The sequence below is a fragment of the Canis lupus genome, chromosome 10 (assembly GCF_011100685.1).
Source record: "Canis lupus familiaris isolate Mischka breed German Shepherd chromosome 10, alternate assembly UU_Cfam_GSD_1.0, whole genome shotgun sequence".
Lineage (NCBI taxonomy): Eukaryota > Metazoa > Chordata > Mammalia > Carnivora > Canidae > Canis > Canis lupus.
The window spans coordinates 31,578,312-31,602,628 of record NC_049231.1 but is presented as its reverse complement, the minus strand read 5'-3'; the positions used below and the strand labels follow the sequence as shown (position 1 = coordinate 31,602,628).

General features: G+C 43.7%; 1 protein-coding gene and 1 long non-coding RNA gene across 4 annotated transcripts in view; one reads left to right on the top strand and one right to left on the bottom strand.

Annotated features, from left to right (window-relative positions):
* The window catches only part of SYN3 (synapsin III), a 453,900-nt gene that overhangs the window by 383,093 nt on the left and 46,490 nt on the right, over positions 1-24,317 (bottom strand). For all 3 annotated transcript variants that reach the window (XM_038550747.1, XM_038550748.1, XM_038550749.1), the window contains one exon: positions 16,026-16,083. In XM_038550747.1, coding sequence (XP_038406675.1) covers positions 16,026-16,083 — 58 coding nt within the window. The remainder of the gene's footprint in view (positions 1-16,025; positions 16,084-24,317) is intronic.
* Positions 1-24,317, top strand: part of LOC102154248 — a 65,667-nt gene that overhangs the window by 17,861 nt on the left and 23,489 nt on the right. The gene's annotated exons all lie outside the window — the stretch shown is intronic.

Here is a 24,317-nt window from a genome sequence, read left to right as displayed (position 1 = left end):
CAACAAGACTCACCACACAAAAGGTGTCATCTCTGAGTTGTTTCTCTCTAGAACAGGGTTTCTCAACCTTGGAGCATTGACATTTTGAGCTGGATAATTCTTTGCTGTGGGAGGCTAGCTTGTGTATTTTAAGATATTTAGAAACATTCCTGGCCTTTACCCATAGATGTCAGTGGCATTTCCCTGTTGTGACAACCAAAAATGTTTCCAGCCATTGCTAAATGTCCCCTGGAGGGCAAAATCTCTCCTGGTTGTGAATTATTGATATAGAAGAAGGAATGGTTAAGCTTTCTCCCTTTTCTCATTCTTCCTCTTCCTACTTCTCCCTTCCTTTTCATTCTCACTTCCCTTTCTTTCTTCCTCTTTCCCTCTCCCTCCTTCTTTTCTTGCCCCTGCTTTTCCAAAGATGCTCAGGAGTCTACAACCCTAGGTACCCCAGTGGAAGACCATGGTTCTAAGGTATACAACTGGAAAACAGTTGCTCTAGCAGACAGCTCCAGGCTACGGATCACCAGAATAGGATTCAGAGGTCTGCTGTTCAGAGTTCTTGGTTTCATTCCCTTCATATATTTACTAGCTGAGCTCATCTCTCATGATTCAACCACCTTATCCATAATTTGCCATCCTTTCTAAGCAGGCTTGGCTTAAACCCACAGAATGTGAGAACTGAAAGTTCCTCTGGGGTCACCAATGGGTTTCATTTTACTGCCAGCTCTGGCTGCTGTGTGAAGAATAATGAAGCTGCCCTAAGCTCGGCTGGGAAGCATGCCTTCATTGAGCAGTGGTATCTGTTGTGGCTGGGGGAGGGCTGGCAGGTAGAAAGTGCTCTATGCATTTGCCAATTCCTCCTTTTACAAATGATCAACCTAGATCCAGGATCCCCTCTGACTTAATGAAAATTGATCAAATTCTTACAATGTGCTGATAGTACTGCTATTATCATCATCATCTTCATTTTTTGGATCAAGAAACTGAAGTTTGGAACACAGAGTCACATGCCGAAAGTCCCACAGGTAATAAGAGGCAGTGTCAGGATTCGATCCCTTGCTCTTCTGATCCAAGGCACAGCTTCGTCCATCACACCGAACTGTCTCAAACTATTTTCTTTCTTCTGAGGCAACAATAAATTTTCCTCTATATAAGTAAAATATACAGTAGTAATAAGCATTAATAAAAATGAGCCTATTAGCTTCCAGAATCTCAGTGTCATTTCCCAATAAAGATATGCAAAGGGCATTTAAAGCAAAGGTTAGAAGAAACCAGAATGGGCAGTAGATGCATATCCAGGAATGAGGGGTGAGTTAGCAGTGAGATTTAGGAAAATATAGTGTTTTATAGAGTATGGGCTGCTTGGGAGCCAGGGGTTCAAAACAGCTCTGCCAACTTAAATGTGCTTGGTGGGACCTGTGACAGTAATACACAACTTACAAGGTCACTGTGAGGATGAAGTGAGGGTATGTATAGCAAGCTCCTGCCAGAGTATCAGAGCTGTGTGTGTGTGTGTGCAGCAAGTGATTAATATACAAAAGTCCTATTATCGCTATTATTGGTAGGTACTATGAAATACTAAATTTCATGAAGGTATTCAGGGGAAAGAAGGCTAGTTGTAAACTGCTTTGAGACTACAAAAAAAAGGAGTGGTGAGAGACCTAGGTTCCAGAGAGAAGGTGAACACATAAACAAATAGGTATGTGGATGGAAGAAGAGGCGGATGGATAGATATTCATAGAAATAACATTTTTGGAAACCAAGATGCAGCACCAAAGGGAAAGCTGCTATAAACAAGAGACTATCTAAATTAAATATTGGCTCCTCCAAAGACTCTTGGGGGCAGCACTGAGCAGAAAGAGGCAAAGAGGTTGTGAGAAAGGCAGGCTGGTCCCTGGTTGGGAAGAGCCTTGGTGCTGCCTGAGGACTTTGGCCCCTTTATCCCCATAGACATGAAGGAGCCTAGAGAGCAAAGGCAGCCAGAGGGAGACCAAAGTGGCTGTACAAAAATAAGCAAATTAAGACAAATGATCAAAACCTGGTTCTGTCTAATGAACGCAAAGTTGGGGCCCTGGTATGTCCTGGCCCAGTCAGTGGAGATTCACCCGTTTCCCTTGCTTTTCCTGGCAGCCAGAGGGGTGGGCTGCTGGTCTCCTCCCTGTCTGGACAGAATGTAGGTCCATTGGGGTGGGTGGGAAGTCACTTGGTTCACTTTATCTTAAACAGGCTGAGAACCCACCCATAAGCTCATGAAGGGAACTTCAGGGCTATTGCTCAGAGATCAGAAAAAGGTTCCAGCAACACAGATAGAGGGAAGTCAGAAAACCCAGATGGGCTGTCTGTCTATGGTCTCCGAGAAAATCAGTCAGAAAAACTGCATTAGGCCAGACAAAGCAAGCCTTTTTTCCAGGTCTGGCTAGGCAACAGGTGAGTTAAGGGGAAAATTATGGGCTTTCAAAACAGACAGATATAGGTTTCAGTCATAATTCTGCCACTAACTCTGCAAACACCTACTTTGCGTCCCCTAGCCTGCTTCCTCATCTGGACAATAACAAGACTCACACCCCAGGTGTTGCTGAAGGACTGAATATAGAAACATGATATATGTGATGTGATGAAGAGCACACAGTAGACCTGCAGTAGCCAATCTTCCTTCCTTCCTTTAACACGCATTCTGAACCCCCAACGTGTAACCCCAGATCCCCCAAGATGAGGCTCAGTTCTGCCACCTGTCTGGTGCTTTGAATGCCAGACTTCAAAATAGAGGAGACAAAGTGGGGGTAGTTTGGCTCTACTATTACCAGCATCATGACTTAGAGCAAGGAAGTATGCCATGATGAGTCCCAGTTCTACAGGAGGGTGTAAGGCAGTAAGATGTAGGGTCAGCGGTGTGGGCTCCAGAGCATCTTTGGAGCCTCCACCTCTCCTACCTACTAGCTGTGCAGCCATGGGCAGGACACTTAACCCTGCTGAGTCTTACTTCCATCAGTGTCTCTTTGGTGTAATTGTGGTGAGATTAAATGAATTTATAGAGGTAAACTCCTAGATGGTGGCTCACTTAATGTCAAGCACTGCCTTCCCTGTATGATACTGTATCACTGCTTTTCTATATCATTGGTGTCAGACTAGTGCTTGACCTGTGTTGTTTACCAGGCAAAAGGATATTTGGGTGAGTCTATCTCCTGGGACGTTCTTTGGTGGATCCAATATTTTCTGTTCCTTTTTCATTTCTCCCTATCACAGATAAGTTAGAGATATTAAGTGAGCACAGATCATGTATCTGAGTACACAGAGCACCTACTATGTATGCGAACAAGTGCCCAGTGGTAGTCTACCCACAGATGCTATTATAACATTGTGAATCTTTCTTTCACAGCTCCTAATCAGCTTGTAATTATGAGATGTGTGGGGTGTGTGTGTGTGTGTGTGGGAGAGAGAGAGAGAGAGAAAGACTGAAGATGCAGTTGATGTCCGACTCTTCCACTGGATTTTAAGCTCTATCCAGTAGAGGCTACATCTGTTTTTAATCACCATTGTAGCTCTAGCACATAGTAGGCACTCAATAAACATTTTTAGGATGACTAAAGGTACTATCCATGTTCTCTATTAGCCCAGAGTCTAAAGGGAGTGATAGGCAGGTGGACCAGTAATTCCAAAGCAATATGGTAAGTGTAATAATAGACATATGCATGAGGTGTGTGAGAACACAGATAAGGAGCAACTCGCCCTGCCTCCTCTGGGTGGTCAGGGGAAGAACAGAAAATAATACCAGGGCTAAATCTTGAAGACAAGCAAAATTTGGAAAAGCATGTCCCAGGAGAAGAGATTTCCATAAGAAAAGGCATGGATGGGGTAAATACAAGATGGTGTTTGGACAGGAAAGGAGCCACAAAGGGTTTGCTAGTACTACAATCTAAGCTACATAATGGAGGGGATGAAGAAGAAAAGGCAGGCAAGGGCTAGCTTGGATGCCATGCTTGTGTCCCTTGGAACAAGTCTCAGGCACAAGCCAGCTCTCTCTACACATGAGAAGAAATTCACCAAGTTATGCCTGGATTTCACTTTCCTGTAATAAACCTTGCCTGCTAAAATAGCATCTGGAATTAGACTGTGAATTCTGGCTCTGCCACCTGTAAGCTGTGCAGCCTTATAGCCTCTCTGACCCTTTTCATTTCCTCATCTGGAAATTGAGAAACTATAGAATACTTACTCTTCACAGGAAAGCTGTGAGGATGAAATGAACTAATCCACACGAAGTGCTCAGTGTGTGCATGGCATGTAAGCATGGGATTAGGCAGTGGCTATTATCAGTCCCTTCCAAGCCCAAGACAACACCATCCATGGAAATTCTCTCATGCCACTCTCTAAACTTCCTGAGAGAAGAGGTCCCAGACAGGTTCAGCCTAGGCTGAATTCTAAAGTATGCAGTACCTTAAAAATCTCCCCTGTGATCTTAAAGGTAGACACCATAGGACATACAAACTTATTCTCAGATACCAGTCTCCCTTCTCTTTCCCAGCGACTGGAAAATGCAGCCAGTCTGGGTAGGATCCAAAAGAATCCATTTCAAAGCATAAGTCCTGTTTATGTGCGGGCCTGACTTCCCTCCTCGGGAGATTCTGGTCAGGGTGGGGTGGGAGATTCCTTAGACAATCTAATAGATTAGTTTCCAGTTTAGCATAACAGCTAGACAGATTTTTGTGGTGAAGTCATCCCAGTCAATTAAAAGGCATTTTTCCCTGCTGCGAGTTCAGAAGTCCCTTTGGTTTGTTCCAGCTTTCTGGGATGTTTCATAATGGGCTCCACCCTGGGTTAATTAATAACCCTTGATTCCTACTGAAATCCTGTGTGTAAGCACATCCGGGCAGGGGCTGCTGGCAGGGCTGGGGTGAAGCCAGTGGGAGCTCCCTTCATCAGGGAGTGAGCCAGACTCTAAATGGTAGAGATTGACAGCAGAGCTGGCAGTAAATGTAAAGTTAGCCAAGCAAAAGCTGAAGGACAAAGCCAGAAAGGGTGTAAGGAGGGGCAAAAGTGGGGAGGAGTGGGCAGAGGAATGGGCAGAGGAGTGGTAATCATAAGCAGTGGAAGGCACCACAAGGCGAGAGCTTAGGTAGATTGAGAGTAAAGTGGAATGTAGGGAGTGAACTGGGTCTGGGCAAGTGGCTGGGACAAAGGTGGTGAATAAGAAGCAGTTGATAGCACTTGCTTTTATGGGATGCTAGCTCAAACACATTGTGTGGCTCTGGTTCCATCCTCTCTGCTTTAAAGAAAAAGTAGGTCATCTTCTCCCTTTTCAAATGCAAGTTGCAGGTAGAGAATGAAGCTAAAGACCATGTGGCAGGGATTTACAAGCAGTCTCAGGCCACCGCTCCTACCCAGCCAATCTTCTAAACCACTATTAGCATGTGCATCCTAAAATGAAAACATGATCACGTCACTCCACAGCTTAAAAAATCTGACAGGTATGTCCCCACTGCCTCTATGACATGATTTCCAGCTGCTTGCCTTGCTGCACAAAGCCCACCCCGAAGAGATTGTTCTGTTTCTTTTCCAGCTTTATCTCCCACTCCCACTCCTCATGCACCCTATACTCCAGTCATTTTCCCCACATGTGACAAGCTGAAATTTAAAGTATGTTCTTGAGCTGGGAGACCTGGTATTCACATCTGCCTCCTTTGCAGCCTGATGCAAAGCTAATTCTTTTCCCCAAATCCCAACCAAGTATTAACCTCTCCATGAAGCATTTCCTAAGAATGTCCCAAGGCAACGGTGGCAATCCCTCTTCTGTGCTCACTAAGGTTTGCACAGGTCTCTAATGTATTACAGTCACTCCCCCCAAATATCTATCTTTCCACCAGAAGGAGCATACCGTGAGAGCGGAAGGCTGTCATTAAGGCCAAATACAGAGCAGGTGCTCAGTAAGTGTTTTCTTGAATTAAGAAGCAGGCTGAGAGAAGTCAAGTTCTGTTTATTTTTTTAATACACACCACTCAAGAAGTTAAAGGGTTATTAAGTTCTCCTTCAGAACTGCTGCTTAATTTCCACTGGAGACACATTTATCTATGATAAATGTGATAGAGCAGAGCAGATATTGATGGAGGGAGATGGCATCAAGGACAGGAAAATTATCAGAGTAGGTAGAGGCTATGATACCATGAGCCAGCTTTCCCAGCACAAGAAGATGGACTTGCTCTCGTTCTCATGGAACCTTTCTTCTCATCTTTGATTAAGTGGCTAATGAGTAGTATAGCCAAACCAGGGAGGTAGGCCATGAAGAACTATCCAAGTGGCAAAGCAGTCCCTGTTGCATTTAGGATCAGCAGGGCTCATCCAACCATAGTCTCAATCTTCCTCCAGCCCTCATTATTTGGAGCTTGCCTCGGCCATTAGCTGTGGCTCAGAATCCATCCTAGCACCCCTGCCTTCACAAGGAGAAGGCATCTTGTGGGTAAATGTGGAAAACATGGACTTCCTGACTACAGAATTAGATTAACTTGTTTGCTACCAAAACCATCAGAAGACACTAATAGTTTCTTAAATGGGGAAGATAAATGATAACATTGACAAGTGGAGACATGTAGTAGGAAAAAGGGTGATATGGGAGTTGGGAGCCAGGGGTCTCTACATGGAACTACAATAATTTGATGTGTGTGCTAGGTCTACTCACTTCCCTGCTCTGAACCTCAGCTATTAAACATGCAGGTTGGATTAGATGATTTCCAAGGTCCCTTTCTGGCCCTACCCTACTATGACTGTACCACACTATCCATTCATTCACACATTCACTCAACAAGCATTTATTGAATACCTTGACCAGGACCTATACTATCTGCTATCAAGGAAAAGTTAGAAGTTTGCACCAGATGCCAGTTGAACACCATATGTTTGGGGAAATATGATTAGAAATATATGTAAATAATAAAAACACACACATAAACATGAATGTTTTATATTTCTTATCCACCCCTAACTATACAACAAACTTCTTTAAGCATGAATTATATCCTTTCCATTTCTGAATAATCCCAGAGACTGAAACATGGGTTTAGCAATTCTGTAGGTATATCTTGTGGTTATTATTATTACTATTATTATTTTCATCTTACATTTGAGGACACTGAAGCACAGAGAAGTCAGGTTACTTGCTCAAGGTCACTTAGGGAGTGGCAGGGCTGGGATTCAAACCCTGGTCTGACTCCAGAGTCAGGGCTATTATAGTCTTAATATAGTCTGAAGTGTACCACTACACTTAGAGACAAATAGTAAATATTTATTTTTGAGGAAAACAAAGAACAAACAGAACTGTTAACAGGAGGACTATCCAGCAATAAGCCAGAAACATCAAATGATGGGTAAGAGCCACCGGGGTTAGCAAGAAAAGGAGGAGTCTTTTGCTAGAAGGACACCTCCTAAGAAATTGTAATTTATCCAGCAGATCAAAAGAGTAAGGTAAGATAGGAATTGACGGTGGGATTATGTGCTTGAGGAACCTGATCCAAGAGGGGAACTGAAAAAGAGCTTAATGAAGACAAATTCAAAACTCAACATATACTCTACTAGATCTACTTTGGTTAAGCAGGCCCCTGATGTCAGCTGGACTTAGGTTCAGATCCCAGCGGCAGCACATTCTTACCAGCTGTGTGACCCAGGCTGGGCAATTTATCTAAGCTCTTGGAGCCTCAGCTTCCTCAGCAATAGGCACATCATGTGGGATGAGTTAAGGCACTGGACGCACTTAACATGGCACCCAGCATACAGAAAATGTTCAATCAAAGTTAACCACCATCACCATTGCTATTGTTTCTCCATTTCTCTGTTGTCTTCTTAAATTAGTGGGCCTAAAGATAGAGCCAGGATGGTGATTAACTCACCCACATTCATAATGCCATGGTTAAGAAAAGACACACTTGCTCCTCTAATGAGTTATGTTTCAGCTAATATGCCCTAGTGTCCCACCTGCTTTTTTCATTCCCCCAGCTGGTTCTTAGATTTGAAAAGAAAAAGGCCTCCATGGAGACCTGCACGCTTTTAAAAATAATACAAAACAGAATGTCTGAGGTCAGGGTAAGCCAAGCCAAACAAATAAATCTTGCAGGATTGTGTTAACAAAACAAGGCTTAGTGGATCAGAGCGGGTAGAGTTCTGCCGGACTCAGCCCTGCAGAGAAACGCCAAGCTCTGGTGAATTTCAAACACAAGAAGGTCAAATAGGAAGAGCAAATTATGAAGTACTTCAGTGTTCAGCATCAATGCTTAAGCTGAAACCAGGAGGACATTCTGTGCACGCTGGACACCAGAACCCATGGGTCAATTACAGTCCTAGAAATCCACATCAGAAGGGTCTTATAGATCATCTATACAACCTCTATGGAGGGCGATCTGGCAATAGCTATCAGGATCCTAAGTGTACACTCATAGTGGGAGGTATACTCTGAGATAGACACCAGCCTGTGGGGGGCTTACTAGGGAGTGCTCTGGGTATCACCACTATCAGATGAGAAGAAAATGGAAAGCAGCAGCACTGGGCAGAAGGAGAAGTTAGACTGCACTGCTACCTCAGCAAAGGCCTCTGTCAATTCCACAAAGAGCTCTGAAGCTGGGATGGGCCTTCAGAGTTGTCCCAAATTGGGGTAAATGGGCAAGGTCTTTGCATTGCCCGGTCATTGAATGAAGCTGCCATCAGGAAAGAGAGGTGAGCTTGGGCAAGGCAGCTGTCCTCATCTGGGCCACTTCCAGAAGAGAGCTAACTGCTGAGGGTGGAAGAGAGCTAATTGCTGAGGGTGGTAGCAATGCCAGCAGCTGCAGAAAGCCCTGTATTCCAGGTGCGTGACAGCACTCATGGCATGCGTTGCTCTTAGAACCAGTTGTTCTAATTCTAGGAAGGAATCCTATGGGTATGCTAACAGACGTCTGCAATGACACAGGTTTGGCATTATTTGTTATAGTAAAATTATGGAATATAAATTACTGGATATCCATATGACGGTGCTCCAGGCAATCATTAACAAGAATGAGGCAGCTCTGCACATACTCTCATGGAAGAAACAACCAGTATATTAAGTGAGAAGTCAGGGTTCAGAACAGTACAGGTATGTAGAAGGGTATGTGTGGACCTTGAACAGCTAAAAGAATGGACTGTGCTGCTCACTGTTGATTGCCACTCAGTCCCACACCCATCCCTCTTTCCTGCACTATGGGGGCTGAAAGCCTAAAGCTACACATCCCAGATGCTTTTGCCACATGGTTTCAGTTAATTTCTAACAATGGGAGCCATTTATGCAAGAGTTCAGGTTAAGAAGGAGATAGCAATTGTTCTGCTTCTGGTGGTAGCTACAGAAGCTTCACTGACAGCCTCTGCAGATAGAGCAGATTGGTGGCGATTCCTGCAGCGCAGTGGGAGGGCAGACTCATGGCTCTCCACTGGCCATGGTGGTAGTGACAACAGCAGCAGTGAATGTAGGGCTGCTGTGGTTCTGGGTAATATGATTTTCCCTTTTGAACCATTTGTAACTAATCTTCCCATTAAGTCTTCTTCCGAAATACCTACAATGATTTCTGTTTTTCAAACCAACTACTATTTATGAAAAACAAAGGAAAATACACATACACATATATTTGGTATTGCATTTAAAACCTCTCTAGAAAGTTGCCCAAGGAATTAGTGATAATGGTTAAATGAAGTTCATGGATGGTTAAGGAAAACAGATTAGTAGGGGCAAAGTTGAAGTGAACTTTTCATTAGATACCATTTTTAATCTTTTCAACTTTTGCTATTTGTATATATTATCTTTACCCCAAAAATAAATAAAAGAGAAAAAAAAACAAAGGTTATCTCCAATTAGGTACCCAAATTTCCTATGAAATATTCACTACATTCATCAACCCAGTTTCTACTGGAACTCTGCATCTACCAAGGGGCGTGGCCCATTTATCATTACTTAGTACTGCTTCATAGTTTCTGTTCATACCAAGTTGAAATCCATGTTCTTGCAGGATAGTACTATTAGCCTGAACTGTAACCCCAGTGAGACAATCTGGGGTGGTTTTTCCAGCACACTCACACATGACACTTTTATCACTCATTTCAGATTAGCTATGGAACCTTTCTGAGCCTCATTTTCTTCATCTGCCAAACAGGGAGCATCATAGCAACCATCTCCAAGGGTTGTGGTGAGGCCGGAATAAGATTATGGATGTGACTTAACCAACACATTCGATTATGGCTCTAAATACCTGCACCACTGGCAGAAAAATGCAGTGGATAATATAGGAGGGCCTTGAAGTCAGACTGCCTGGGTTCAAAGACAAGCTCCTGCCAATTTTAAGTTGGGCAACCTTGGGAAAGCCACTTACTCCCTCTGAGTCTCAGATTCTTTAAGATGGAGGCAATGACAATGCTCATTCAACAATGAAAAACATCTAGCCTGATCTTGTAAGTGCTTAACATATGGTAACTGTTACCATTTTCACCTACTTTATTCAGGTAGTAGACACTACACAGAGTAGATGGGATCCTCTGAAAGACCTTTGTCTCTGGACTAAACATCTTCAGTTCCTTATACTGATACCCTTTGCTCACAGATGTCAGATTCCCCAGACTCCAATCACTCTTTTCACAAGGCATTCTGTGGAATACCCCCTTATGATGTGACATCAAAACTGGACCTGTCCCTAGCGTCTGACCAGGACAGTATAGGTGTGTAGGGGTGTAAGGGTGTGCGTGTGTGTGTGTGTGTGTGCATGTGTGTTTATGTACCAGCACCTTCCCGGATTCTAAATGCTGTACTTTGATAACACAGCCTAAAGAGGTATCAGGTTTTGGGAGAATAGCAACCATAACTATAGTTTATTGAGCATCTAACATATGTGCCAGAAATTACGCTAAGCATATAACTTACACTGACTCATATAATCGACACAGTAACTCTAGGGGATAGAAATTATTACTCTCATTTTTCAGATGACAAAACGTGCATATAAATGTTATAAATAGAAGGCCAACACAAAAAAATATGGTAGAGCTGAGATCCACCTCTGGTCCCTCCTACTCTGAAGTCACAATCTTAACCTCCACATTAGACTTCCTCTACAGATATTAAGAATTTGTTCAAATCTTAGGTCTTTTCTTTCCTCTTGTGATTTTTTTAAAGATTATTTATTTATTTATTCATTCATGAGAGAGAGAGAGAGAGAGAGAGAGGTAGAGAGAGAAGCAAAGAGAGAAGCTGGCTCCAAGCAGGGAGCCCGATGCGGAACTCAATCCCGGGACTCCAGGATCACGCCCTGGGCCCAAGGCAGACGCTAAACCGCTGAGCCACCCAGGAATCCCCTTCCCCCTCCTTGTGATTTTAATAAGCAAAGTCTCCCTAATCTTGCTCCTCTTCAGCTGAGTTTTTCCATAGGGCCTTATATCACAACCTCCTTCAATTCGCTTGTATCAGGCTTAGCATGGCATATTCTCTCTCTTATTCAGCTTCAAGTCATCAGCAAATATAATTTGACAAGTCTCAGTTAAGTAGAAGAATAAAGCCAAGGGCTCTGCTATTACATGTATTTCTCTCAAGGTGTATCTCTATCAAGTAATCATTTCCTAATGGGGGTAATGTTCAACTTGTTACCAATTCACTGATCTGAATTAACATCCAACTTCTATTTCTCTATCTTGTTGACAACTACTTCTTGAAATATCACATGATCTTTATGGTCAATATAACATCTACAGCAAAGATTCATTCTAAGAAAGGTTGACCCATTGAGAACTGTGGATAGAAAGCTGAAGTGGGCATGCAAAATTATATACATGATGGTTTTGAGTGTTTAAACTATTTTATTATTTAAATTTAAATTCAATTAACCAACATATAGTACATCTATTAGTTTCAGATGTAGACTTCAGTAATTCATCAGCTGCATATAACACCCAGCGCTCATCACATCACATGCCCTCCTATCATCTGGTACCCCAACCCCCACACCCACCACCCCTCCAGCAACCCTCAGTTTGTTTCCTACAGTTAAGAGTTTCTTATGGTTTGTCTCCCTCTCTGATTTCTTCCCATTCAATCGCACTATTAGGCATTTACCCAAAGATACAAATCTACTAATGATATGATGGGGCACCTGCACCCCAATGTTTATAGCGGCAATGTCCACAATAGCCAAACTATGATAAGAGTGCTTACATATGTTGAGGAAAAAAAATCCTACCTTTGCTTCCCTAAGACATCTGAGTTGAGGAAATATATAAAGAGCAGAAGGTGAATAGCAGTTGCATCAAGAACCTTTCCTGGGATCTGCACACATCGACCTAACCCTATTGCAACTCCAATATCACAGGGGGAGCAGGACTCCAAGGGCATTCATATGTAAATCTGTGGCTTGTCCAGCTTCCTCCATTGGAGCCAAGGTCAGATGCTTCACCTTCTTGTCTTTCCCTCCATCTGTTAGAGCAGGACACTGTCATTGCTTATGCCTTGGTACCTCTATTATCACTGAGGAAAGACTGACCATTGTAATCGTAGTCTTTTATTAGAGAGGAAAGAAGTCCAAGGCTCTGTCCGAACAAGTCCTAGTCTGCTCATCTCTCAGAACTGAGTCTATTCAATATTAATCCATTCATCAACCTCATTGTTTAGTCCCATTGAGGGGTGACTTGTACCTATGGAGAAAAAGACCCTCTGCTCAAATATAAACAGAAAAGAACTTGACAGGTCAACCACCCTGGCCCAAACGTCTTAGACCCTCCAAGGACACTGCTGTGAGGTCCCACAGAGTCAATAGGGCATTCTGGGTAATGGAATGAAACATGATGCAGCCCCCCCACACACACACACCTCCCCAGCCTCCCCAGGGTTTCTTGATTCCTGGCTCTGTAAGTGCTGAGGCAAGCAGTTTTTGAACTTGGGGGGAAGAGGGTGGAGAGAAGAGGCGGAGGCTTCCTCTAGGCCAACCACAACTAACTCATTTGCTCTGTCCAGCAAAACCCAGACAGTGCAATTATCTGGTTAATTTGGCCCTTAGTTGGGAGACAGACTTCCAAAATGTGAGTCCAGCTCAGACTAAACAGTGGCTTCCATCCTAAGACTTTTCCTCAGTGTGAGAGGATACGTGTGAGATTCCTGGGGGGTTGCTTATGTGACCCAACCATTCATCCAGATGGGAAAAAAACAATCATTTCAGACTCTAAGATGAGTTTAGGAAGGCATGTCTTTCAGGGAAAAATGCCCAAATAACCTGCTATTTGGCTAATTTGCCTTCTGGCTTCTATGGAGGGGCGTGGCTAGAAATCAGGATGATGCTAAATAAGCCAATGTTTTCCAGTATGACTGTAGCCTTCATTGATTGGCTGAGTGTCCCCAGAGCCGAGTGAGTTATTCTTAGGGCAATTCCCAATGATGCTCCTACTTATAGATTTTATACCCATAAGCTGGGCTAGGGGCATCATTGAGATAAATGGGTAAAATTAAAACATGTCTCTGGGGTTTTCATGAATGGGATGAGACAGGGCTGGCTGAACTGGCAACTGAGCATTTACCAGATGGTTTATGAAAAAAACAGATTTTTGAGGGGGATTAAGAAGCAATGATTTATCTCCCTTGGAAACTGACAAGTAGCCTGGAATCTGTGGAATCTATCAGTCATTCATTCTGCAAATATTTCTTTAGTTCTAGTATGTGCCAGGCCGTGTGCTACTTAACAAAGTGAGATCCAAACAGTCATGGTCCTTATGCTCATGCAAATAATCCCACAGCTAAATATATGGATAAGGGCTAAGAAGGCCAAATTGGGTGCTATGATAGGGAATAACCAAGTTAGCGGATTTAGATCAAGGTATGAAAGGAAGAGTCCTTGAGGAACGGATTTAAAAGCTAACACTTTAGTGGCCTTAAGTGGCTCAGTCAGTTGAGTGTCTGCCTTCTGCTCAGGTCATGATTTCAAGGTCCTGGGATCAAGCCCACACCGAGCCCCACATTGGGCTCCCGGCTCAGTGGGGAGTCTGTTTCTCTCCTCTCTCTACCCTTCCCCTCTGCTCATGCTGTCTTTCTCTCTCTCTCTCAAATAAATAAAACCTTTTTTTAAAAGAAGCTAACACTTTAAAGAATCTATTTGGTTTTTTAGAAAGATCACTGCAGCTTTAATAATAAAAATAAATTGGAAGTGGGTAAAAAGAGTTAGAAGGCTATTGATGAGAAAGATTGGATGAGAGCTGATGATGGTTCAGCTGAGGATCTAGGTAATGAGGATGGAGAGAAGTGCGTGGACTGGAGACATGGAATGTGAAGTCAACAGGTTCTGGTAGCTGAATGGGTGTAGTGGTGGAGGGAGGCGAAGCATCCAGGAGCCTGTGCAGGTTTCTGACTAATGGGAAGGTAGAGGGTGACACTCTTATTGAGAGAGGTAACTTGGGAGGACAAGTAAGTTGGGGCTAGGAGAAGATGATGTGCCCCATTTTGGAGTCAACCAAACTGGAATCTCACCATTCCACACTCTCTATTCTTCAGCCCCCTTACTTTTGCTCACACTGCTCCATCTCATGTACACTTCATGTGGCTATATCCACTTATTGAAATCCTACCCATCCTCCAAGATGCCCTCTAAATACCACCTCCTCCTTAGAGCCATTCTTACTCCCCATGGCCTCTGCTGCCCTTGGCACTAAGTCTGGACTTCCCTTTCCTGGACTCCACCTGCACTGAGGTTCTGTGAAGACTTATCTTGCCTCCCTTCCTAAACCACAAACTTTTTGGGACAGAGCCTCTGTTTCTATATCCTCCTTTCCCACATATTAGTGAACTAGCAAAGTAGACATTTGACAAATATTTGTTAAGTGAACAAAAATAACCTACTCTTTGCCATGGAAGGAAAACCAGTAGACATTGGACTGACTTGAAAGCCACAGGATCAAATTGAAATTCAAGTTTAAGGTGTTTTAATACTAAGCCAACTCAAATTGGATACTCAGAAAGGCTTTCTGTTCTTCTAACACACTAAACTCAAAGAATGCTAAAAAAAGTCACACCCTCTATTTTCTTATTGCACTTTTCTGACTTCATCTTATAGTAGGGACTTTGTCTATCTTGTTAACTCTTTGTCTTTTATGATGATGATGATGACATCGATGATGATGATAAATGAATAACATTTACTAAGTGCCAGGTGCTATTCCAAATACCTAGAGACTAACTCATTTGATCCTCATAGCCACCCTATGAAATTGATGCTATTATTACCCAATTGTATAGATGAAGAAACTGAGCTGCAAAGACCTTAGTACAGCCCAATCAAAGTTGCAGTTAGTAAGGAGTGGCACTGGGATTCAGACCTAAAGTCTGGCTCCAGAGCCCAGGCTTTGAGCCTTAGCTCTCCTAAGGCTGAGCAGGATGCTTGGCATATACTGAATGAATGGGAGGAGCCCTAGATCTAGAGGTCATAAGTTCTAGTCCCAATTCTGCCACAGATTTCCTATGTAGCCTTGAACAAGTCTGTGTTTCTTTCCCAATAAATGAGGTGCCTGGATGTTGACATTAGAGCCAATATTCATAACTCTTTGAGGTTTTAAATTATTTAATCCCAACAATGATACAAGGAAATTGAGGCATAGAATAATTAGGTTACCTGCCCCATACCGATTAAATGAGAGAGCCAGGATTCAAACCCACTGTGCTCTCTGGCTCCAGTGGTTCCAAGGAGATGCCTTGGGGGCTTTGGGGGAATTGGAGGAAAGTGGAACAGGATGGAGCAGACAGACTTTTGGGTTCCCCGCGCCCATTTCATCAGTTCTCTTGTCTCTACTTGTCTCTATTTTGCACAATGGCCTCCTACTTGAGATTTCCTTTGAAGAAAGGTTCTGCTGCTAAAACAAAAACCATTAAGCTAAATGACTCTGGAATTTAATAAAACTCTCATGTATAAGCCAGGATTTTCTGGTAATCTTGACTCATGGTAGCCACATAACATGAGGATCAAGGCTGCTCCTGGGAATGACTCCCCTGTGGAAAACATCAAGGCGATAGCATAAAAGACCTAGCTCCAACCTACCTGCTCCACTCGGATCTCAATCTCTCCATTCACCTTCTTTCCATGAAAATACTTGGTCCTGTGAAAGAGAGGAAGAAAGCTACTGAGTAAGAGTGCAGACTGCTTTACTGTTTTCTTCCTTCTTCCAAAGGCCTTACTTACCCCAAGAAGTGCATGTCAGACACATCTGTACCTTCATGCTCTCTCCTCCTACCTTGACTGATTTTCTTATTATTTGTATGTACTGTGTGCAAGAAGGGAAAGAATACTGAATGGGAAGATTGGAGCCTCAGGTTCTGGTTCTGCCAGATGGCTGGACCTCCCTTTGCCTCAATTTTATCATATGTAAAAGGAAGATATTAATACCTGCATGACATATTTCTAAGGGTTATTTTAAAGATCAAATGAAATAAAGAATCCTACATAAGTAATGAGAATTATTTTATTATTTTAGTGAGTTACACTCTATATACTTCATGAATTATCTGTCCACCCATTCGTCCATTTGTCAATCTGTCCAATGAAGCAGCCCTCATCTGTCCCTTTATCCAGACAGCCAGCCAGCCAGCCATCCTTCCATCATCTTTCCTCTACACCCCTACTTCTATCTTCTCAGTAAATGGCATCCCATCTACCTACTGCTCCAGGAAGAAACATAGACATCATTTTTGTTCTCTTTCTCTCTCCCCATACCCACTAACTCTATATTCTAATTATTTCCCAAATCCATCCACTTGCCCATTTTTTCTCTATAAGCACCCCAATCTTGGCCCCCTCATCTCTCTTCTCATATCAATTCTCTTTTCATACTCTTCTTTCATAGTACTTATTACAATTATAATTAGTTATAATCAGTAACTGTGTTTAATTCTTCTGTCTCAATATACTATATAACACAGCCTCTTGAGGTAAAGAACAAATACTCTCAACACCTACCAGAGTGCTTAACACACAGTAGGAGCTCAAGTAATATTTGAATGAATAAATGAATGAAGAGATAGATGGGGAAAAAAACCCACTCGTTGAGTATTTACTCTGTGCCAGAAACTGTGCTGTAGGCTTTAACCTATATTGCCTTTCTCCTTTAATGCTTCCAACCACCACCATGAAGAAAGCATTATTATTTCCAACCTATAAAAAAGAAAACCAAAACCCAGAGAGACAAAATGTTTTGCCTAAAGAACTTTATCCTGTTCTTCTAATTCCACATCTATGTTTTTGTTCAACCTTGAAAAATAGCAGCAAATGTTGGGGTACTCTGGGTTTAGACGTCCTCCCACACACAAGGCAAAAGTAATAAAAGTTTCCGTTTGCTCTTTTGGATTTTGGTATGAAGAAACTAACAGTTCTTAGTCATTTGCTGTAAACTGAGCACTGTGTTAAGCATTTCCATAAACCTTTCTAGGGAAGAGACAGCTCTTTATTCCAATACCCATTCTCCCCTTCACAAAGTAAGAGAGTTTATGGATTGGCGCGCGCGCACACACACACACACACACACACACAAGAATGAATATCCCAACTCTATTCAGCTAGGTGTGGTCATGTGATTGAGTTCAAATCAATAATTTGTAAGTAGTCATCTAACAATCTTCTTAGTTTCTTCCCCTATTCTTTTTTCCTGGAACATCCATGTTGCTATTTTTTCAACCTTTCATTTGGAAAGAAAGAATCCTTTCTACAAATTCTCTGACCAAACTTCTGTCTGCCTGCTTCCAAAGAGTTTCTATCTACACTCAGCTGATGACAATGGAGTTCATTTCTTTCCAAGACTGCCCAAATCACTGACTGATAGCTCTAATATTAACATTACTTTTTCTCACAATGTTGACAGACTTAGCTGTCAACTAGGCAAAACTTTAGTGGGATAGGAGCTGTTATTATGACTTGAAAGGAAGATGTGGTCTTTTTTCTTTCAGGCATGGTGTTTGACAAAACATGTGGGCAGTGAGGCTTCATGCAAAGGGAACCTTTCCACCTAGCTTGTGAATTTTATCACAAACCTTTAAAGGTAGCATCAGCAAACTGCAGACACTGGGATAAGTCCACCTCTAATATTTGTGGGGCCTGGGGCAAAAGAACAAATGAAGGCCTATGTATCATATGTCTAATATTTATAATTGATATATAAAGCCAGCAAACATTTAAATAAAACATTTCTGTCTTCCTTCCTTGACAAATACAACTTCATAATGATCTAGAAGGATCAGAATTTAGACTTCGTGGAATTCTTAGGGTTCTACTCAGAACAAGGCAACATGGGGATCGCCATATCTTGGTCTCTACCCTCCTCCCTAATCCTCCTCCCACCCTCCTTTCTGTCCTGCACCACCTAGGCTTTTTGTGCAGGCTCATGGATGGCCCAGCCTATGTGTCATGCTTCATTTCCTCACTCATGCCCCCTCAACTGTGCCTTGGGAGGATTAATCAGGGAACTGGTCTCCAGAGGGCATGGAATTGGGCCAGGGTCCCTTTGGGCAAGGAACTCTAGGGTTCTGTGTATCCAGTGCATGGTCTAAGGTATCATTTACAGGGTCCTGTGCAGAGACCTCCTCCATGGTCAGAAGGGGTACAGCTGGTAAGGGCTGGAATCAGACTTAAGCAAGGTTCCTTCTAGCTTGGGTTTAAAAGAAGTACTAGGTGAGACCTCAGAGGGTAACTAATGAGAACAATCACTGGTACACTTGAAAAAGCAAGACTTGGGCAAAATTTGAGCTCTACAACTCACTCACCACATGTTCTAAGCCAAGGTACTTAACCCCTCTGGGTCATGGTTTTCTCATTTGTCAAGGGTGATAACATCTATAGCCAAGCCTGTAGGGATAAATTCACCTGATTCTCTATGCAACAAGGCAATAGAGTAGCTAACTCAGGGCAACCACATGGATGCAATCCCAGCTCTACCACTTACTGTGCAACCTTGGGTAACTCACTCAACCTCCAACCTCCGTGTGCTTCACTTTCCCCACCTGGAAAGTGGGGTTACTACTAGTAACTAACTCACAGGGTTGCTGTAAAAACTAACCAAGATAAGATACATAAAAGCACTCAGAACAGTTCCTGCACATTCTTAGCTCCAAAGTACACAGCCCAGGGCCTACCACAGAATCAACAACAAAGAACTATTAAATGTTTTCTCTATGCCTGTGGGTATTATGTGGTGGGGATCCACAGATAAAACATAATCTTGCCCTCACAGAGGTTGCAAAACAGAAATGTGATTCACATCACATTGATCTGTTCCATCAGTGCAACGATAATAATAAATAGATGCTGTTGGTATATAAGGCCTGCAAGTACCTTTACATCCTTCCTCCTATTTGACTCTAATATCAACCCTGAGAGAAGAAATGGTAGGGATCAGTCCCCACACGTTCCAGGTGAAGTCTCTGTCAATGACATATAAAATCTCTAAGCGTTATGGTGAGTTAGATCTTAAGCTTCAAGATTTTGGGGATTCTGTTCAGACCCTCTGTGTCCTTCATGATCTGGACCCTGCTGACTTGGCCCATTTCTCCTCTGGTTTTCTGCCCACCTCATGGACATACACAACTTCCTGTGATTCCCCAGCCTCATCCTACATTTGACGCCTCAGAAACTTTGCACAGGCTGTTCTCTCTGCTTAGGATGGCTTCTTGTTCTTCTCTGCCTGGCTGTCTCCAAGATCTTCACTTACCTCCTCCATCAAGTTTTCCCTGAAAGTGCTCCTCCACAATGAGGCTGAGTTAGGGGTTCCTCCTTGGGGTTCCATACAGCATCCTATACTAACAACCATTAAAACACATATCATTCCATGTTGTGATTGCATGGTGTTTGTTTTTACCTTGCACCCACATACCTAGTCTGTGAGCTTCTAGAAACCTGAAACTGTCTCAATGTTCACTGCATCTGGTATCTGGTACAAAGTGCCAGGGCACAACGCACATGTTTAACAAACGTTTGCGCACTGAGTAAATGAACAATGTCTTCCAGGGATAAGTCACAGCATACTCTGTCCTTAAGACACTTTACTGTCATCTACTGGTACACCGCTGTAATACACTTACAATTCTGCACTGATTATGATGTGGGGTCCTTGTACAGCGTCCAACCTGAATGACTGACTGGTAGCCCTCAACTCGATTCTAACCAGAACCCAGAGCACTTTACCCTATAACAATACCACCCAAGCAGCTCTGGCCTTCACAAGGCCTCACCTTCCCAGGAGAAACACTTGTTTTGCCCATCTCTGGAATGTTTACTGCAGAGCCTGGCAGATGGACTCGGGCTAAAGCTGGGGGTCAGGCAGTCCATCCCCCTGCCTGGCTGGGAGTCAGAAGTCTGTCTCCTGACAGGCCACACAGACTGCTGCCTCCTTGCCGGGGGCTCATTCAGGCTTGAGCCGCCTCTGAACAGTTCTGTCTGGCAGAGGGAAGGGTAGGGATGGTTTGGAATTCTAGATGCCTTGGGGGTTGGGGTTGCTGCCTTTGTAACTGCCTGGCTGTTTGACCTCAGGCAAAACTGATGGCCTCACTGTGCCCGAAGGCTGTCTCCCTAATACAGACCTCTTCCTACTGCCCTAATATGTTTATTCTCATAATGAGCTCCCTGAATATCCCAGCCAATCACTCAGGCCTTGGCCTTGGGAAGGGGGTGGGGGAAACTCTTGATTCCAGTAAGCTTCCTTCTCTGTGGGTGGTCTCATATTTTACTGCCACATCAGAGGCACCAGGAAGGAGAATATTATAAAACCAGTGCTGCCTGGGGTGGGAAATCCCAAGTTTGGGGAGGCGGGATGTGGTGTGTGAGAGAGATTTATGAGGAGTGGGTACTGAGTTCTTTCATGGCGACAGCAGGGGCAGAAGGAAGAGGAGAATTAGCACAAACAGGATCCACCTGTGTCCAAGCGGCACCCTCCTAATAAATGTGTCTGGGATGTAGAGTCAATGTGGCTGGGCCTTGGCTATGCCCTTCCCAGGGAGGAGGGATCAGGAATGTTCTGTCTCAGACACAGCCCTCTTTCCACAGGTCACCCCTGTAGGGAGAGGGCGGGCAGGGATGCAGGGAACTGGCCCTAGGAGGGGAGTCTCACATTTCTGATGTAACATATTGGTTGCTTATTCATGGCCTGGACTTAAGCAGGGGGAGATGGAGTACGGACCATGCAGGAAACCACTGGAGGCAGACATGCTCAAGGCTTTCCCGGTCAGTAAGATGAGGAGAATCACATGGCACCTAGGCTGGATGGAGGTGTGGCAAAAGCAGGACTTTTGAACACAGAGGTCCAATTCAGAGATCCATTCTAGCTCCATTATTTACTTGAAAAATAGCTAATGTGCCTGGCCCCTTCCCACTCCCAGAGGGGATCCTCCAGTTATGGGGCAGCCTCTCCATACCACCTTGCAATTAGGGAACTCCAGTGAATCAGGCAGAGGAAGGACATGGCCAGGCCCCTTGTACCCATATAAAGATCTATGGAGGTAAGAAACTAGAGCTCCACACCACAGAGTATGACAAATGTCCCCTCATTGGCTTCTGACAGTAACAGGAAAGGAGATTTTTATGGGTAGATATGGTCACCATTCACTCCCTTATGTAACCACTATGTACTGAACCTCGTACAGACCAGGCACCCTATTAGGTATAAGGCGAAAAGGCTGACATGGTGCCTGCTCTTGTGGAGCTCATGCTCCCAGAAAAGTCAGAAAACCAACCAGGTAAAAAAGAAATGGTGAGTACTAAGAATAAAATGCACAAAGTGATAGAGGATAAGATGTGGAGAGCAGGGGAGATCTGACTTAGGTTGGTCAGGGAAGGCTTTGGAAGATGCTTAACACATATTTATTGATCATCATTATGGGCCAGGGCCTGCAGGCTCTAAGGAAGCTTATCACCTAACAGGAGGGAGAGACTCATAAATGGACAATGACCACACAGGACATCAGCCCAAAAAAGGTACACCCAGTCTAGTCTAAATGTCAGGGGCTACTTCCCTTGTGAAGTGGCCCAGTTCATCCATCCTTGCATCCAATATTTGGGGCCTCTTCTTTGTCAAGGCCAAGGGCCACCAAGATGAATATGAGAGGGTCTGGCTGTGTGTGTATGTGTGAAAGGCACAGACAAGGGTAAACAAAATGGGTAGCTGCTGGGGGTGCTTAGGGAAGTGATGAATTCTCCTGGGGCATATCCTAAAGGTGTAGAAAAAATGAGCGACAGGCATGGAGCAGAAGACCTAGATTTGAGTTGGCAGCTGGGGCAAATGCTACATGATTTTGGACAAGCCCTTACCTCTTCAACTGTAGAATAAGGACAGGAAGACTACCCACAGGGTTAGCATAAGGCTTAAATGAGGATGCAGATTTGGAGGACTCTGGGAAGCTGCCAAAAATGTGCTAGCAAGTATGCTGCTCACCAGTGGGCTGAAAGATGGAACTTCTCTTTTCCAAGTAAAGAGGTAGGATGGGCACTGCTAGCATTGGAGACAGACTTAGGTCTCATCTAGCTCTGCTGTTCTTTCCTTATGTTGCTTCAGACAGGCATCAACCTTTCCAACCCTGTTTCATTTATAAGTGCCCATGAATAATATCCCTGACACATCCTGACACATGGCAGGCATTTAATGTTCATCCCTTTCCCCTCTGACCTTCACCAGGATGGGTAGAGGGCTGAGGCCAGTTGGGTGTGTCCCCGGGGAAGTGACATGTTATTTCTTCTCTAAGAGGAGGAAGTAGCAGTATCTTCCTTGCTCTAAATGGAACTCCTGCTTCATGTCTAGCATAATGGAAACCTGCCTTGACTACTCCCTGGGATCTCCTCTTTCTCCCCAGTACAGGCCTTTAGGGCAAACAAAGTCATCTGCCACCCACTCTCCATGACTACAGATATCAGGCTAGAATGTCATCTCAGTCTTTACCCCTTTCCTTACCAGAGACACTACACTGTGTCACCCTCATTCCTATAAATATCTGAAAGTCCACAATCTTTATGACACAAAGGAGTTTGTTAACATTTAGAAAGCTAAGCCATTCACTTAGCAAACATTTAATGAGCATCTACTAAGAGTCCAACCTGGGGAAATGCCCATGGGAAAGGTAATATACTGAAAGGTAATTCATACAAGGTGCAAGTGACTAATATCTGGTCATTCCAGAAAAGGGATTTAGATGGTATAAGGAGGATGAGAAGGGGACCATGAGAATATCGAATGTTTGATTTAGAAAGGGGGTGTGGGCCCTGTCAAGGTGTAAAGGACAGGGAACAGAAGAAAAAGGCTGAGAAAAGTTATTTTCTATCCTTCCTTCCCTCCCTCCTGTCCTTCCTTCCTCCCTCCCTCTATCCATCCACCCATTTATCCATCCATCTGTCCATCCATTCATCCATCCATCCATCCATCCATCCACCCACCCACCCACCCATCCATCCATCTATACAACTACTTATCCATTCATTCATCCACTCATCTATCCAAGGTTCACTCTGTGCCCAGCATTGTGCTAGACCTTAGGTATTGCACTAAACAAAAGAGTACATATCATCTAGCTGGGAGACAGACCCAGAAGAAGGGCTAGACTGCATTATTCATCCTGACTCCTGTCTTCTTTATCAGAAGTTACCAACTGGTAAACTTCATGAAGTCCACAGTCTTAATTTGGACTTAAATTTTATACTTATAATTTCAAAATAGTAAATTCATATAAAAAATTAAGATTTCTGGCTGCCCTTGAAAAATCAATGATTTGGCAACACCAGCCTTTTACTCCTGCATGGTAACAACTGAGTGAGTGAATTGCAGCTGCTACCTTCAGAAGGGACACCAGTTCTCACACCTAACACAGTCTCCAACGCGCCATCATTTTGCTGAAGCTGAAACCAAGTGGGCAGATACCATTTGTCATAAAGCATGTATTGTTGTTTTCCTTATAGCAGGGAAATATTTCTCTATGCCTGTGCCTTTTCCTACCACCTGCCCCTTCAGTCACTGGCCATCCTGCCTGGAAGTAGTGGCACAGGCAATTCCTAAGTTAACGAAGTCCTGTAAAGCTGGCAATTAGCTCAGTGCAAATCTTCAGGAAACCCGCATCCTTACCCTTCCTGAAGATCCAAGGTGGGAGGTCAGGAAGAATGGACACAAAGCACCATCCTCTCTCTTGCCATCACAGACAGCATCCCTCCTGCCAAGGAAACACATCCCAGGCAGGCTTCCACAGGCCCCAGGAGAAGAGACATTCTGTAATGAGGCTGGCATCTGCCCAGTGACCTGCCTCCCCCAGGGCAAGGCTGTCATGAGGTGAGGTGAAGTCTGTAGACTCCAGCACTGGAACACCTATTGCTAAG